At 43.0% G+C, this 18458-nt stretch overlaps 1 protein-coding gene across 1 annotated transcript; it reads right to left on the reverse strand.

Moving 5' to 3' along the window:
- Nucleotides 1-2544: 2544 nt before the first annotated feature.
- On the reverse strand, nt 2545-18359 carry TMEM127 (transmembrane protein 127). Its single transcript, XM_036750843.1, has 4 exons — nt 18196-18359; nt 17677-18006; nt 5430-5594; nt 2545-5139 (listed from the first exon to the last, which is right to left on the reverse strand). The coding sequence occupies exons 2-4, from the start codon at nt 17918-17920 to the stop codon at nt 4832-4834; spliced, it is 717 nt and encodes a 238-aa protein (XP_036606738.1). The 5' UTR covers nt 17921-18006; nt 18196-18359; the 3' UTR covers nt 2545-4831.
- Between the last annotated feature and the right edge of the window lie 99 nt (nt 18360-18458).

The following is an 18458-nucleotide window of genomic DNA, read 5'->3' on the forward strand; positions in this document are numbered from 1 at the left end:
TGGTGTGGACTACTGCAGTGATACTCTTTTTAGGTAGATTAAATAGTTTCAGTTCCTGAGACAGAAAAAATTACACATTTCGTGGAATAATGTACTGGGTGGGTGACATAAAACAGTATCAAACTTCATTAGATCCAACTGCCTTCTCGGGTATGGCATGTAAGATGGGGCAACTGGAGTTCTGAAATAAATGAGGGCCATTGCCCTATCTTTGGCTTTTGAAGGACCACGTACAAAGACCTGGGCTGGAATCCCTTCTAATTACTAGCTATGTGATTTTGGGAAAGTCACTTCACAGTTCTAGGCTTCCTTTCATCTCTGAAACGGGGTAACTGAACTTGACTTGCCCACCTCAACAGACTGTTATGAGGATCAGGTGGGACAAACTATTATCATTATTAGCCTCATCAAACTCCATTATTATAGAAAGGCGTAGGCTGGGGGACAATCTCCACATCTTTATTTTCAGGACCCCTCCCCTCTAGATCTACAGCTGCCTTTAGGACATCTCTACCTGGATGTACCACCAGCATTCATTTCCCACGAAAGCTGCTCTTCCTCTTAACTATACTATTTCTATACTATACATATACCACCAGTCACCCAGAATCTCCCATCTACAAAATTGGGGTTATTTTTGATTATTCCTTCTCTCTTATCATCGGTATCCAATCAACGATCAAGAACAACTTGCAACATCTCCCATGTTCATCTATATCTCTATTCCCACTGCCAGATCCTTAGTGCAGGCCTTCATTGTACCACTTGCCTAGAATTTTGTTAAGAGCCCTACCATTCTCTATTCTCTTCTGCTTCTTTCTGGAATAATCCTTCTCATGTATATAACTGGTTATGCTACTCCTTTGCTCAAAAATAATTTGTTCTGTTACCCTCACAAACTGCAATTTAACTGGGAAGGGGCTTGCATTCACATGACAGCAGGTTAAAGAGGAAGTGGATGTGTGTCTGGACTTACTGTGGTTGCCAAGAATGCTAGCGGTTGAAAGCTAAAGTGTGAAGCCTATTCCCTGGGGAGGAAGGGGCTGACATGATGAATGACTTGGACTTTAAAAAACAAAAGTACTACCTGATACTACCAAGTTCCAAATGGTTCAGTTCATTTGTTTACTTTTGGTGATAAGATTCCTATCTAACAGCAGTGGGCTTATTGTAAGCATAGAAAAGGAACCTGTTCATTGTTCAAAGAATTTAACTTTCCAGAGGCTACAGCATGTACCATGATGATGTTATACCAAATGAGACAAGACCAGCAAACTTGACTTCCCCAAGTTGTTAGTGAGACCAGCTAGGTGACGTGGGGGAGGCTGGGTTTACAGCCAGAAAACCTGACTTTTAGTCCTGCCTCAGCAAGTCCCTTAACCATCTCTTAGCTTATTTCCTCATCTGAGCAACGAATGTAATCATAGCACTTCCCTCCCAGGGTTGTTGTCAGGATCAAATGAGACAAAACATGTAAAGCAATTTGTAAACCTTAAAGTAAATGCATGCCCTTGCTATTTATGTAGGGTAACAGAATGGATAATTTAGAACTCAAAACGCTGGTGTGAAAAAACTGGTTTGAGAGGTAAGATTCTGGTGCCCATTTCCAGATTAATTCTCTGCCAAAAGTTTTTCTTCCTAATTATAGGCATATATGCAATAATCAGCCATTCCTATGCTCTCCTTCCTCACTTACTGCCAAGTTCCCACACCTCAAATCCAAACTTAAAGCTTATAAGAAGTGGGAAATTGGGGCCATGAAGTTTATATATCATATTCTTAATACCTCATTTCAGAAACTTGCAAAATGCTCTAGACTTACTTCAAGAGTTCATGAATATGCATGCATGTAGGCATGGTCCTGGAGACAGTCGGTCTGTGGGTAGCATTAGCTGAAAACATTACCACCCAACAGTTAGGTACCTTAAGAGAACTGGCCTGCACAGGACTGTATGCCACAAATCTCCAGCCTCTGGGCTGTGGTGATACAGTAGGAAGAGTCAGAAGACCTGGGTTTGAATACTGGCTCTTCTTACCACTGGTCTAATTTTGGCCAAGTCATAAGCATTCACGGCCTCAGTTTCTTCATCTCTAAAATATGGGGCTTGGATATCTGGGGGGTGTCCTGCTTTTAATCCAATGATTTTATGACTCCTCAGGAGAAAAACTGGCACTGAATGGGGCTGCTTCAACAATTCAGAATAGGCTTTCCGGCCTAATGTCAAACAGCAAGTCTTAGCACTCACTCTGAACTCTCTTCCAGCCAAGGACTGCCATGCTAGGCCTGCTTACTGAGATTACATTCAGCTCTGATGTGAACTCAATCCCTCTGCCTCTCCTAGTGGGTGTCCCACCTTGTGCTTTCAAAAGAATATGAGACTTCTCCAACAAACCACAAGCCTCTCTGTCTCATAAGGCTAAAGTGTATTTGTATCCAGCTTCATATGGGACTCTTTCAACTCCTATCAGTGACTTACAGATTTTTTCAGAGGGGGGGAACACACAGACCAAATCTGTAAAACAAACCATGAGAATGTGGGGGTAGCTTTTTACATTCCTGTTGTTTTTTTTTTATTTTTCTTTAGAAAAAAAAAAACACTGGGGAAATTTACATGGTAAACCATCAGTACTGGAAAATTAATAAAAAGTGGACCGCAGGGAAGAGTCCAAGAGGTTCACGCCCAGGGTCCTTAGGCATCCTGATACTATCTATGCCAGGTTTCCCAGACTGTCTTTTCTAAGATGGATGGTCACAGAAAGTTGGCCACGCTCCAGAAATGTGCCAACAATAATGAAAGTACGTGACAGAAATACAACATTTAATACAGTTCCTCTGTTTTATGCACAGGCTATTTATATTTAACTTTTTCTTTCATAAGAAGAAAAAGTCCAATGAAGTGTGAGAGTCACCACTGCAACTACAATTGAACACCAGAGTAAGGAACTCTAGGCAACTGGAAAACCAGGATGTAGGACATGATCTTCATCATCAAAACAAGTTCTGATCAGCCTGACCTCAGTTCATTCCAGGCTGAAGGGATGCCGACGCTGGAACAGGCTGACATTCCTTTTGAAACCAAACACCCAGTAAAGCTAGACGCTCACAAAAATCCTTTGCACTGAACTACCCCAAGCCTTGGGCTATGAAGAGGCAAGCAGGCAGGCAGGCAGGCAGGCAGACAGGCAATTTCAATGTCTCCCTTCTAGGTCAGTATCTGGACACTGATTTCAAAGGCGCCCATACATTAATGATAATAGTTTGGTAATCCACTCTAAAAGCTGCCTTCATTATCTTCCTCACAAGTTGGGCTGTAAAGAAGAAACTCTTGAGTTTTCCCCACTTCATGCTTTGGATTTCTGGATACTAAATTCAGCCAGAGCCAAAGACATTTGTATGACCAGCAGTGGCCAAAGGTAAGGGGCAGGGCTAGAAAGAACCAGTTGTACAATGCAAAACTAGTGGTACATTCAAGAAGGGGTGAAGAGTGGGCATGCAGCAAGCTGTAGCGCCTCCACCCCAAGTTGCAGTTCCAATAACCATGTCTGACCCTGAAGGATTTTAGCTCTCGGCTCCTTCATTGACCTGGTCTCCAACAAGGTAGTTCTGAACACTTGCTTTATGGTCTCCCATTGGTTTCAGTTCCTATGTGTAAAGTGGTGGTGGTGGGGTCTTGTGGCCTTCTGATGTCATTGTTCCTGATGTGAGGCTGAATTAAACCTCACTGAGTCACGAGGAGCACCATGATGGCCAGGTCCCTGCAGCTGCTTAGTCCTTGGCACCCCACGAGGAAGGCAGAGTATCACCTAATGATAACTCAACCTCCTCAAAACAGGTGAAACAATAACAGAGAGGGTAGAAGGATGGGTTTGGATGTGAAAGATTATAGGAAGAAGGGAGGTGGACTTATAAGGGGATCAGGCCTGAAACACTGTTGGGGCCAAAGGGACCAGGATAAAAATCTGAAAAATTACAACTTTCTTGTCCCTACTTAAAAAGACAGTTTCCCCGCTCCCCCCTTAAAAATCACCACATTTTAAAAGGTGACAGGTGGGAGAGACTTGGTCCAACTGGCTCTCAGTCTCATAAGAGGCAGGCTCCCATCAGTCCCTTCACTGGTCCTGTTCTTATCTGCCCAGCTCCTGCCACCTCTGTACCAAGGGGCACAGAAAGAGAGAGACTCCTGTGTTTCCTACTGGTGTCTCACCTTCCCCACCAAATGCAGCCAAAAAGGAGGAGGAAACTCAAAGACTAAAGTGCAAAGATTTCCAACATAGTGTGCATCATAGATTGGGGTGGATCAAAAGAAGGAACAAGTTTGGGTGGGTTGACAGATACAGTTGATCGAAAAGCTATAGGTGTGGGGTGGGAAAAAAAGTATCTGTAACGAGCAAGTCTGTAGAATGCATTCAACTTTGCCCAGGGGCTACTGAACATGTTATCTCTTTTTACAGACATTGCCAACTCTATCCAAGAGGGGCAAATGCTGTGAACCACATGAGGAATATCTCAGTCCTAAAAATGTGACCCAAAAGGAGAGAAAACTGGCATGATCACCCCAGCGGTAGTGGCTATGGTGAGTAGAAAAGACCTGGAGGTGGAGGGGGAGGAGAGACAAAGAGGACAAGATTTTGAATGAATGAGTTTCCTTTTTCAAGAGAAGAGACAGATGAAAAGTCTTAGATGTAGTATCTCTCACATAGAGGAGTTGGTGAAGACTCTTGGGACGTTAAAACTAAGTGCTATAAGAAGGGAGCTCCTCTGCTTATAGGGGGAACAAAGATATGGGTTCAGGGAAATAGGGTGCTGGACAGAGAACCTCAGCCAGCCACATTATGGTGTGTAGGCTGGGGGTGGTTGGAACTGATTGATGACCTCATACTCGGCTGGATATGGCTCATTCTCTTCCATCTCTGATAGCAGCTCCAGTGCCTGTTCTTCTTCTTCAGTGGGATAATGGCGTAGAAGGTTGGCAGCAGTGGCCAGGATAGAGGCCCCTCCTGCTCCTGCCACCAAGTAGAAGCTGACAGCAAAGGTGACGTAGACCTGGGAGCCATGGTACTTCTTGTGCTGCTGCTGCTGAGCCAGGATGAGCTCTGAAGCCCAATAGCAGAAGCCAATCACTGTGGCACACTGAAGGACTAGACAGGAAGAGAAAAGAAAAAAATGAAAGTTAATGCCTATCCTGGAGCTGTTCACCCCCGAGATCTGAGCTGCTGACTAATAATAATACACTGTGAGAAGACATTGTAGTATGGGACTCGGTAGCCAGGACAGGCATTCACTCATTAAGACGAGAGGTAGTAGGTAGGGAAAGCCCTTGATCTCTGCCAGTCAGTCATTCCAGGCACCATTCAGTGTGCAGGAACATGTCTTTGCTCAGCTTTTGTTAGCTCTCTGGTCCTCTCTCCTGTTAGGCAAATAGGGTTACCTGTGAGGATGTGGGCAAAGGCATAGCGGCGGGTGATCTTCAGAGCGGGGTGCTTGGGCCCAAAGACATCAAGTAGAAAGGCAGAGAGGCTACACAGGATCCCCAAGAAGCAAAAGGCAGCAATGACACGAAGTAGTAGCACCGTCTGGGGATTCATGCAGAAATCTGTTTGGGGAGAAAAGTGATTTGAGAACCAGACCCTTATCTCTAGGCTCCCTCCTCAGTGTCTCCGTGAAGGCTTTCTAAATTGTTTTTCTTTATGACATGGTTATTGTGTTTTCTCTGGCTTTTCCCCATGTCTGGCACACTCACCCTCATTTTCTCCACCTCCTGGTTTCCTTCAAGTTCTAGCTAAAATCCCACCTTCTACGGGAATTCTTTTCTGGTCCTTAATTCTTCCCTTTGTTTATTATTTCCAATTTATCTGGTGTACAGCTTGTCTGTACATGGCTGTCTGCATGCTGTCATCCCCCGTTAGATTGTAAGCTCCTCGAGGGCAGGTATTGTCTTTTGCCTCTCTCTGTATTCCCCGTGCTTAGCACAGTGCCTGGCATATAGTGGTTGCTTAATACATCTTTACTGACTCACTGAATCTAAATCATCTTCCTGGTGCTGCTTACTTCACCTGTATCAATTCATACAAGTCTTCCCAGGTTTCTCTGGAACTATCCCTTTTGTTATTTCTGACATCATGATAATTTGACAGGTATGAGGTAGTTTAGATTTCTTAGAGGATCTCCTGTTCATTCTTTGCCCATCAACTCCTCCTTTTACACATGAAGAAACTGAGGCCCAGAGCAAGTCAGGGACTTACCCAAAGTCATGCATATGGGTAGTAAGCAGCAGAGCTGACAGCCATGGCCAAGTATATAATTGTGATGTATATAAAGTTAACTTCAAGAGGAAGAGAGTAAAAAAAGGTGTGAAGCTCCCTCTACCCTGTCCCTGCCTGTGCTCTCCTCCTCTGAGAACCTTCACTTTAAGGATGCCCAGGCTGGCAAGGTCTTCAGTGCTTTCCAGGCTGTACCCCTGCCTCTCTAGGCTTTCTCTACAATGCCTCTGGACTGGTACCTTCATCTTCTCTGAGAGGGCAGGGGCTGTCCTTTCTGCTTATACAGTATTTGTATTCCCAGTGCTCAGTGCCTGGAACATACTAAGTGCTTAATAAATCCTTGTTGACTTAACACACCTGAGCCAGGCTTTGAGTCAGGCATTCTACAGGCAGGAGGTGAACAGGGAATACACTTCAGACACAACATGGGGGACCCCTGTGCAAAGACGGAGGCTGGAGATGGAATGTCATCAACAATGGACAGCTAGGCGGACAGTCTGGATGGAATGGAGAGAATACAGGATAGAGAGCAAAACGACACAAGGCTGAAAAGGTAGAAGGAAGCTTGATTGCAGAGAGTTTTAAATGCCAGCCTGAAGGCTTTTTAATTTGATCCATGACAACAGTGAGTCAGATTGGTTTGGGAATATCAATTTGAATTGTTCTAATTGTCTCTCATCTCTCTCATAGGATAGCCATTCAGAAGTTTGGAGCTATAGTTTTATTGCTCTTAAATTTTCTTTCCTCTAGGCTAAACAGAGAGAACTCTGCCCCTGGGTCTGGTCCAAACAAGAGTCCCTCAGGCTCTACTCAAGCTATATGGAGGACAAAGGTCAACTGACATCAACCAGAAACCAAAGTTTCTAACAACTACTGGCCTTTCTAAAAAGCCTGGTCTAAATATTCCAGTGGAGAATCTTTAAAGTAATAATCAGTCCAAGTCTCCACAACGTGAAATACATGTGATCTTTTCAGATGAGGGGATTCTATTACAAGTGGACACAACCCAGCAGACTCAGCAATCAGGTATCTGAACACCTAGGTCCTCCCCTAAATCAGCAAATCCTTTCACTCCAATTAAAGACTTAAGTGTGACTCTGCTTTCAGGCAACAGATGTATTCTTGAAAAGTTGTGTGAAATTCACACAATACACATTTGTAAATTGAATCCATTTTCCAACTAATTTATCTTGTAATAAAAGAATGGATTTTTTAAAAAATGGCGACAGTCTTTATCAGTGGCTCTTATGCTTTAGTTAAGTTTTATTGTCCATTCTCTGTCAAATAATTAATAATAATTAGAGAGCAGATAGGGATAACATCTAAAAGTAGAAGGAAAGCACCAGAATCTCTGGATAAAATTCTTACCCTTTTTATAATGTGACTAGTTACTTCTGAATAGATCTAGTTTGTAAATTCAAATTTTGAATTAACTTTCCTTAAAGCAGGACACCTCCCATGGACCAAATGTGAGAGTTGGCCAGCTTCCTATGAGCTAAGAATGGCTTTTTGCATTTTAAATACAGTTTTACTGTATTTAAAAATGTAAAAGAAAAACAAAATCCCGAAATCACTGTGTTTCAGCTGTACAAAAATGGGCAGCAAGCGAGACTTGGTTCTCAGGCTGAAGTTTGCTGACCCCCTTTTACAGCATCATTTCCATATTATGGGCTAGTTCTGAGAGGCTGGCTGAACCTGGAGTGGTCACACTTTAATCCAGCTGGAAGCAGAGTGCTGGGCCTGGGGTCAGAAAGACCTGCGTTCAAACCCAGCCTCAGATGCTTCCTAGCTATGTGACCATAAACAGTCATTTAACCTTTGCCTCAGTTTCCTCATCTACAAAATGAGGATAATAACAGCACCTCCCTCCCAGGGTTGTTGTGAGGATCAGATGAGATAATAATTGTAAAGCTCTTAGCATAGTCACATAGGAAGTGCTATAGAAGTGTTAGCTATTATTAATATAATAACATTACTATTATCACCCAGGATGGCAGCATGCAGTTTATTCTGTTCAGGCTGACATGCCCTTCTATCACGGTGACCACATTTCAATTCCAAAGGAGAATGAACCTGAACTTGTTTACAGGGTTGTAGGAACATATTGTGTGGAGCTGACTTCCTTGCTTTAATGACGCTTCCTCAACCAAGTAAATTTGCCAACTGGGTAGCCAAAAAGAAAATCTTTAAGAATACAGAATGAGGAAGACTTGTTTTCAGGAGGGTTTGAGGAAGCTAAATTGTTAGAAGGGCAAATATACGTGACTTCTGTTGCTGTTGAAGAGATAAAATTCATTTCCTAGACTAAATATTTTTAAGAAGAGCACAGAATGTTTTGGTTTGTCAGTCAGCAATCTAGCAAGTATTAAATGCTTACTATGTGCTTAGTGTTGGGGATATAAAGAAAGGCAGAAATGCCCTCCCACCCCCCCAAAAAAACCCCTAAAACTCCTCAGTCTCTGCTCTCAAGGAGCAAACAGTCTAATGGAGGAAACAAAAGTAAACAACTCTGTACCAACCAGCTCCAGACAGGATAAACTAGGAGTGGCCTCAAAGGGAAGACACTAAAATTAAGGAAGACTGAAAAAAGCTTCTTACAGAAGGCTTAGCTTGAACTTGAAGGAAGGCAGGGAAGCTAAGGAGGTGGAAAGGAGAAGGGGACACATCCCAGGCATAAGACAGCCAGAGAAAATGCTCAGAATCAAGAGATGGCAGAGAGCAGCGTCACTGGAGTGCAAAATACATGGAGTGGCATACATGTAAGAAGAGTATACAGGCAGAAAGGGGCCAGATTATGCAGAGGTTTAAAAGCCAAAAAGATTTTATTTTTGATCCTGGAGATGACAGGGAGCCACCGGAGTTTACTGAATAGGGAGATTGTGTGTGAGAGAGTGAGAGTGAGAGTGAGAGTGAGAGAGAGAGAGAGAGAGTCAGACTTGTACTTTGGGAAAATTACTTTGGTAGCTGAGTGGGAGATGGAGTGAAGGGTCAAGAGATCTGAGGCATGGGAGATGAACCAGAAGGTTATAGTACTAGTACAGGCATGACGTGATAAAGGCCTTCACACCAGGGTGGTAGCAGTGTCAGAGGAAAGAAAGGGGTATATACGAGAGATGTTAAGGAGGTAGAAATGACAACTGACAACTGATTGGATTGGGGGGGCGATAGTGAGGGGCTGAGGAAAACACTTAGGTTTTAAGTGCGAGTGACTGGAAAGATAGTGGTTCCCTTGACAGTAATGGGGAAGTTCAGGAGAAGGGAAATAGTTTAGTGGGAAAGATCCTGAGTTCTGTTTTGAACATGTTGGATTTAAGACTCCTATGGGACATCTACTTTGAAATGACTAACAGGCAATTGACGATGCAGGACTGGAGCTCAGGAAAGAGGCTTAGGCTGGATAAATAGACCTGCAGAGAAAACATCATTGAGCCCATGGGAGCTGATAAAGTCATCAAATGAGAGGCTAAGGAGAAGAGAAAAGGACTCAGAACATACCTTGGGAGACACACAAAGTTATTGGGTGCAACATGAATGAAGATCCAGCGAACAAGAATGAGAAGGGGCAGTAAGACCTGTTGGAGAAGAACAAAGTGATACCAGAGCCCCAAAAATTCAGAGAGGAGAGAGCGCTCAGAAGATGCTGATGATACACAGTCAGATGATGCAGAGGTCAAGATGAATAAAGACTGAACAGAGGTGATTAGATTTTGACAATTAAGAAATCGCTGGTAACTTTGAAAAGAGCAGTTTCAGTTGAACAATGAGCCTGGAAGCCAAACTTGCAAAGGATTTCGAAGAGAACGACAAGAGAGGAAGTAGAGGCTCCAATCACATAGTTTTCTCAAGCTTAGCCGCAAAGGGAAAGAGATAAAGAATTATAGCTGGCAGTCATGGTAAGGTCTAGAGAGAATTTTTCAAGGATGGGAGAGACTTGGGCATGTTTCTAGGTAGCAGGGAAGAAGCTAGCAAATAGGGAGAGAATGATGATTAGGGAGAAGAGTGGGGATAATGGTGGGAGCTGAAGAATACAGTAAGGGGTGGAATCAAGGGTACAGGTAGAGGGGTTGGCTTTGGCAAGCAGAAGGGCCACCTCCTCATCAAAGACTGGAGTGAAAGAGGATATAATGGGGAACCATGCCAGAAGGATAAGAGGGAAGGGAGAAGAAGGTGGCCTCAGTGTCCTGATTATTTTGGTGAAGTATAAGGTGAGAATCTCAGCAGAGAGTGGAGAGAAGAGGGAGTGATATGAGAAGTTTGAGGAGGGAAGAAAAGTGTAAAATAACCATTGCGGTGAGGAGAAGAGTGGCTTCCTGTAAGTAGAGGGCCCAGTTGAGATCAGCCAGCATAAATTTATAGTGGAGCCAGTTAGCACAGTTTTTTAATTTCTTCTACCTTGGAGCAGTAGCAAATGAATAGATACAGAAGAGACAGATGGTGGGAGTAAGTAATCCAAGGTTCAGGTCTGGCAGGGAGAGACTGGCAAAAGGACTAGGGAGCCAGGGATGCAAGAGCAGAGGAGAAAGTTAAACTGGTTCATTAAAGGGTCCAGTTTGGGAAGGGAGGACCATGCAGTCAGAGCAGGAGAGGTGACCTGGGATGGAGTGAGAATGGATGTCATGGGAGGAGCAGTGAGGCATAGGGAGAGCTGGAAGAATAAAAGAGGATCAGATTAAGGAAATTTAGAGTTCTTTGACATGGAAGTAGAAGAGTTGTAGACAATATAGCTAAGGTGAAGTGGAACAGGTAACAGGAGCTGAGTAGTCTGACAAACTGGGAAGTTAGGGTATCTATGGAAACATTAACAAGTATGTTGAAATCCCCTAGAATGGGGGAAGGAGTTGGGGTAGAGAGGAAGACAGTGAATCTCGCACTGAACTGATTGAGAAGGGAGGGAAAATGTCCTTGGGACTGGTAGGTAATAGCCACTTGAATATGGATTGGGTTATAAATCTAGACTGAATGACCCTAAAAAGAAGAAAAGTTCTGCTTCTTAAAAGCTGTGTGACCTCAAACAAATCACTTAACCTTTCTAAGGTACACTTTCCTCATGGGATTAATCTCTGACCTACTATTAGTGATACAACAAAATCAATTTAGTTAAATTTTGAAAGAAAATAGTTAAAAATAGTTTAAAAAATAGAAAAAAAATCTTTGCAGCAAGTTTCGCTGATAAAGACCTGATATCAAAGATCCATAAGAAACTAATTCAAATATGTAAGAATGACAGCCATTCCCCAAAACATACATAATCGAAGCATAAGAAGAATCAGTTCTTAAAAAGAAAAAATCCAAACTATCAACATCCATATGAAAAAATGCTACAATTCCCTAATAATTAAAGAAATGCAAATTATGACAACTTTGAGGTTCCAGCTCATACCTATCAGGTGAGCACTGAAGATGGCAAAGGAAAATAACCATTTTAAGAGGGTCTTTAGGGAAATGGATACACTAATGCACAGTTCCTGTAACTGTGGATTGTTCCAACCATTGTGGAAAGTTATTTAGAACTATGCCCCCAAATGCATATTCGTACTATGTACACTCTCTGGCCCAGCTATAACTCTCTTAAGTCCATATCCCAAAGAAATCAAAGAGAAAAAAGACTCATGTATGAAAATATTTATAGCAGCTCTTTTTGTTACAGCAAAGAACTGGAAACAAAGTAGGTGTCTATCAACTGGAGAATGATGGGAAGATTTGTATGAACCAATACAAAATTACTTATACAATAACAACATAATAAAGAAAAACAGCTTCGACCGACCGTGATTCCAAAGATTGGCAAAGAAGCTGCTACCCAACTCCTAACGGAGGGGCGATAGATTTAAGGGTTCAGAATTAGACATGTCACATAGCTAGTACATGTGTCAAGTGTCTGAGGCCGCATTTGAACTCAGGTCCTCCTGACTCCAGGGCCGGTGCTCTACTCACTGGACATATTTTTTGATATGGCCAATTGCATATTTATTTTACTTGTCTATGTTTATTTTACACAAGGATTGTGTTTTCCTTCTTTAATGGATGGGCTACAATGTAATGGAGGAGAAAGGAACTAATTCTAAGAGTGCCAAAAATAATTAAAGGTCACTGAAATATTTTTAAAATCCATAGAAAAGAAATAAAGGAAGTTCAGAAGGAAACAGATAATCAGCATGGCTTTGAAAATAACATGACTTCACCAAATACTTAAAACTTTTTTTAAATTCAATTTTATCTTTAATTCCAAATTTTCTTCTTTATCTTCCTCCACTCAATAAGAAGGCAGTGCATTAGTGTACCTGTTTTCCCACAACCCCTCCAGCATTTGGCATTTTTTTTTGTCTTCCTTGCCAATCTAGCTAAGCCAATCTACAGATAGGTGGTAAAGTGGATAGAGCACCTGGCCTGGAGTCAGGAAGGCCTAAGTTCAAATCCAGCCTCAGACACTTACTAGCTGTGTGACCTTGGGTAAGCCACTTAACCATCTTTACCTCAAGTTTCCTCATTTGTAAATGAGTTGGAGAAGGAAATGCCAAACCACTCCAGTATCTTTGCTAAGAAAACCCCAAATGGGGTCATGACGAGTAGGACAGAACTGAACAACAACAAACAGCCAACATGATGGATGTAAGGTGGTATCTCAGAGTTGTTTTAATTTTCATTTCTGTAATTATTAGTGATTTAGAGCATTTTTTTCATATGGCTACTAATTGCTTTATTTCTCCCTCTGAAAACTACCTGTTCATATCCTTTGACCATTTTACTATATACTTTTAAAAACAAGCTGTATGTATTTGCATTTTTACACATAACTCTCTTTTTCTATTTTGTACATGGAAATATTCTTTTTTGGCATTTGTCAAATTCAGAATAAAAAATTTTAAAGAGCTGTTGTTTAGGATTAAAATGAGCTCATGAATATGAAAATATTATGAAAACTTAAAATGACTATACAAATATAGGATGGCATATTATAAAATCTAGTCCTCTCAAGAAAGGACAAAATTAGAACAAATGATTACTTTGGGGCAGGGGGAAGAAGTGGGGAGAAGAGGAGAGATAAAAATTTTATTTTTAAAAAGTAAAAGGAGAGAAGTAAGGATTGAAGGAGGCTTCTTTATTTCAATTTAAACCAACTGTTCTATTCCACTCTACACTGACATAGAGATAAGTCCCTAGTGGATATCTCAGACTTTGTTCTTGAGTTCTTTAAGTTGGTGGGCATAACTAGACTGCCACCTCTGGCCACACAAAAAGGTCTGTTGTCATCTGTAACAGGATCCTGGGGAATTGACTTTGCCCAAGGTCACTGGTGAGTCACAAATCTGGCCTTGTTTTGAAAGCTCTGGCTCTTCCTGTCTGCCTGCTCATCACTCCAGCCACTGCCTTACTCAGGCTGCAGGCTAAATGCCTAACTTTGCTTCAGAGTAGCTTCCTTTTCTTCTTCCCTCTGTCTTACTGACACCCCTGTCAACTCCACATTCTCCCTGACAGATGGGAAAAACCTCTGATAGACTCAATCTCTCTTAGCACTAGGAAGACCCACCTGCTTTGTCTTTTTTTCCTCTTTTGATTTGACTGAATCCAAGACAGGCAGCTGACACTTGATCCTAACAGGCCTTTGAGGGAGTCTGTCACCATAGTAACCAAAAAGTCAAAGGGAAGTGTATAAACTGGGTCCTAAATGAACTAAAGGCACTTGGAAGGATCTAGCTACGCATATGCCAACTAAACCTCAGATGCAGTCAAATCCCTGGAAGATACTTGAAATTCCAATGGCTGACCATCAACAATGATTCATCAAGCACCAAGTCTTAACCTTCCGCATTCCTAAAAGATGCTACTCCTGAAGCTGCTTTCCTACATGCCACCCTGCATACAGACCTGGAAATTAAAACAGCTTGTTACATTTGAGAGTTATCATCCCTTTAGTCTTTCTTTGAAGGATACCCTAACCCTTTTGGAGCACAGGGAAGCTGAAGATATCCTTTGAGCTGGTCCTAACTTTGATTTCTCTATACAAGGCAGGCCTTAGATTAGGGGATCTGAAGCAATTTAGGATGACCTGAATGAGATCAAGCTAGCCTGCCTTTGCTAAAGTCTCCAAAGCTGCCTGAATCACTGCTTAAAGCTGAATATTTCTCCCTCTAAAACACTAAGCCTCAACATCAAAGTATTCAAGAAGATAAGGAAAACAGCCTTGGCTGGCTTTGGAAGATACTAAACTTGAAAAAGAAAAACCCTGGCCAGCTCTAATTTAATGAAGAAGAATCCCCTTCTAACTCAATTTCGAGGCTAACTGTCCATCTTTTCCCAATCATCTACAAATATTTCCCAGGGCTTCTTCCTCCTTCAGGAACCAATTAAATGAAAATAGATTTTCAATCAGAGGCTTTAATAACCTTGCCTTTTGTTCGTATGTTCAGGGATAGAAGAAATCCTGGATCTCTATGACATACCAGGACAATCTTTCAGGGTCCACAAAAGAGTTGGAACCAAGGCTAGGTTACATGTTCATTAATCTGGTTCTCCTATTGGTTACATAACCTCAGAGGGAAAAGGAAAAGGAAAGCAAGTAATGGGTGGATATACTACCAGATACTAGTCCCTTCTGGCTCTCTCCTAACTGCCTTTTTGTCTAACGTCTACGAGTGGATAGCTGGATGTTGTCCCCAGTGTCAAATTTATTCACCAACACAGGCCTTGCATGATTCTAGCATATAGAGGATAAAGAGGTGGCCATATTTACCAAGTTATCATATAAAGAAACTATAAGAAAGGAAAAGTTCACTGCATTGGTCTTTAATGTTGCTATTCAATCTGAACCAATTTTTAAAATTGATATTCAATACTGAATTTGTCTTCAATAGTTCAATAGAGTTGTAATGTCAACACTGCAGGAAGCAAATGCATCCATACCTTTTATCCTGTGTGACTGGCATTTATGACCTCACGTACACCTTTCATAGAAGATCTACCCAATGTACGAGAGGCCTTTCTCTTAACATTCTGTAAGGATCAGTGAAGCCTTGGGGCTCTCCATTTATGATTTCTCACTATCAGGACATGAGTGGACCACCTCCTTTTTATGAAATCATACTGTATTATTTCTTTTTTGAGAAGACAAATAAACATGTAAACAAGGGAAATCCTGTGCAGCTAATTTATGCAGTAGACCTTCAAAATGTCTGTGATAAGGATCCACAACCAAAGTGAATAAACATGGAATTGTTGGCAATGGGAAAGCTTTGTTTTTGGCAGGGGTCAGTCTTAAAGGGACATGAGAACTAGATTAAGAAATGTAAAAAAGAGGGTATAGGGTACCATACTAGAACAAACGCTGGAGTCAAAAGACACAGGGGCGCTATTCTTGTCCTAATTAGTAGTGTGACCCTGAGGCAAGTTACAACTTCTCTATTCACATCACTGTTACCCAATGCCACTTCCAATTCTAAAATTTTATTCCATGATTCTCCCATGAATGATGGCATACAGGGCACAGAAAGTGAAATTTCCTAATTGACAACCAGATGCTAAGCTCTCCCAATTGATGAAATACAAAACAATAAACTACAGGAAAATATCACAAAGCCAGAAAAATGGCAGATGATTTTTAACGTGGAACAATTATACAAACCATACTTACAAACATACTTATATTACATACTTAGTTTCTGATCTGAGCTATCAGATATGAATCAGGAAAGAGATCTAAGTGCTGCCATAAAACTGTATCCTGAACGGATCAATCCAATGGGCCAATGCAGTGCTGTGTGTCACCAGGAAGAAAAACCCAAACCTGTTATGCAGCATAAGCAGAAAATCATTGTATGTCTACACCTGAACAACTATGTCAGGTCTGGGCTTCCTAAATAAAGATACAATCAAGTTGGGGAAAGGTCTGAAAACAACTAAAACAATCAACAGAACTGAAAGGTGGTGAAAAAGGGAAGATTCTTCAGCTTGATAAGAAAAAAAGGGCAAAGGGTAGGGCAACATACAAAGATATTCGAAGGCCAGCAGAGAAACTCATTTATACATTTCTCAAAATATAGGTAACAACCCTTGAATTTGAAAGAGCCAGATTCCTAAAGTGTTATGGGATAAATATAAATACAAGAAAGTTTAAGACAGGTTTAAAAATTTGTGGACATTATGTCCCTAATGTGTTAAAAGGTGGGGATGCTGGGGATCCCAAATAACTTTTTAATTAAAGTCAAAAGAAGGCTGTCTAGGCTTCCAAACCAAAAAGTCCTTAATGCCATTGTCAGAGACAATGATGGTCAAAACAGACTGCTAGCATAATCCAATAACATTTGTTATATTCTTGAATTCTTTTTATTTTTTTTACATTTGTTACATTCTTACAGTGTATATGGACACTTTTTAAGGGTTAGGGGGACAACTAGCTGTCCTGAAAATTGTAGACTGTTACTGTCAATGAATTATTATTACAGATCTGACTTCTACCATTTGAGTGAAAAGCAGAACGCTGAAATTCCATTCATGACTCGACCACAGGAGCATACAAATCACAGGCATATGTACCACAGACACAAACATCCTCTCATGGGCCTTGGTTTTCTTCTATGAACAAAAAGAGGATGATAATCTCTTTTCTTTTAACTATCTCACAAGAAAGGTAAAAGGGTGAAATGAATCAATTGACTGAGCTTGTTAGACACAATGCAGTATTTCCAATAACAGCAACATCTGACTGAATTTATATAGAAAAGAGAAAAATGACATTTCATTCAGAGAGGCAAATAACTGAAGTACAAGACACCTTAAGCACTACTGAATATTTTTTCAAGTAGCAGGATTAAAACTCCTACCTCACACTATCAGATTACCATCAGGAAGCCTTCCTGTGCCCTGGCAATTTCCTAATTATGCTTAAGAAAGATCCCACTAATTGGATCTCTTTTACTTATTATCCTGCCTTTGTGGAACATAAACACCCTTAGGAAGAATCCCAATCAGTCAGAATCTTGGAGCTGGAAGAGTCCTCAGAGGTCACCTAGTCTAAGTCCTATCTTAACAGGAACCCCTTCTACAGAAGAACGGACAAGTGGTCACCCAGGCTTCTGTGGAGACCTCCAGGGATAGGGTATCCACTGAAGCAGCCCAGTTCACTTTCTGACAGCTATATGACAATTCTGAAATTGTAAGGGTTTCCTTAGATGGAGTCAAAATCCGCATCTTCCAACCTAGCATGGAGTACGCCATAGAGATTAGCTAAACAGAATTAAAATGAACGAATCGGGACGTTTCAGACAGAGCCACCTGGTGGGCATGAGCACTGGAAAAGGACGGCTGAATAGGCTGCCCATCCTCAGACCCCAACCGCTCCGGCTCAGTCCATCTCCGGCCCCCTCCCCCCACTCCCAGGCGCAGGGAGGGAGCACCCGGGGCATCAAGGAGCATCCTTACCTTTGAGCAGGTCAGGGTCCACATAGCCCAGCACGTCGGCCACTCCTAGCTCCTGGCGAGAGCAGGTGCCCCCATGGATGTGCAGCCAGGCCGGCTCGGCCAGCGCGGTGCACAGGGCAGTGATGGAGAGAGCCCCCGGCAGCGCCGAGGCCAGGCTACGCTCCGGCTGCTTGGGTAGGGCGCTGCCCCCTGGGCCTCTCCGCCGGCGCCCACCGGGCAGCCCTGCGCCTCCCGGGGCGTACATGCCGGGGAGCCCGTCGGGCTGGGCCCGTTCCTCTGGGACTGCTCGCTCGCCGCTCGCCCGCTGCCTACCCTCGGCTGACCGAAAGCCTGGATGAGAAGAGAGAAGGAGGGCGCTGTGGGGGGCGGCCCCGCTAGCGCCCCGGCACAGCGGGGGGCGGAGACCCGGAGCTCTGCGGGGAGGGGACCAGAGACCGTCACTCCAGCTGGGGGAGGGGGGTACAACCGGTAATCCCAGGGCAGCCCCCAGCCCATCCATCCATCCCTCCCTCCGCTCACCTCTGACCGGAGGTCGCGCCACGCAGCTCCGGGCCCGTCACCTCCGCTCCCCGCCCCGGGCCCGCCCGCCAGGTTCCCCGGCCGAGCGATCCCGGAGCCCGAGCCCGCAACGCCCGGACTCGGCCAGAGCCCGGTCCACTTCCGGCTTCCTCCCTCCGCTCCCCGCTCCGCCCCCACCCCTCCTTCCCCGGGCCCACTCGTCATGACGCCGCGTGCGTGTTTCGCAAACATCCTCCAGTCTCCTCCCCTCCGTCCCGCCCCGC

The sequence above is a fragment of the Trichosurus vulpecula genome, chromosome 3, assembly GCF_011100635.1.
Source record: "Trichosurus vulpecula isolate mTriVul1 chromosome 3, mTriVul1.pri, whole genome shotgun sequence".
In the NCBI taxonomy this organism is placed as follows: Eukaryota; Metazoa; Chordata; class Mammalia; order Diprotodontia; family Phalangeridae; genus Trichosurus; species Trichosurus vulpecula.

Bases quoted from the DNA above. Each gene is read 5' to 3' on its own strand.
- TMEM127 (XM_036750843.1), bottom strand. From the start codon at position 17,920: ATGTACGCCCCGGGAGGCGCAGGGCTGCCCGGTGGGCGCCGGCGGAGA. The intron at 5,595-17,676 runs GTAAGGATGCTC...CTCCCCAAACAG, and splicing joins GGACCCTGACCTGCTCAAAG to ATTTCTGCATGAATCCCCAG. The intron at 5,140-5,429 runs GTAACCCTATTT...CTTCCTGTCTAG, and splicing joins CTTTGCCCACATCCTCACAG to TCCTTCAGTGTGCCACAGTG.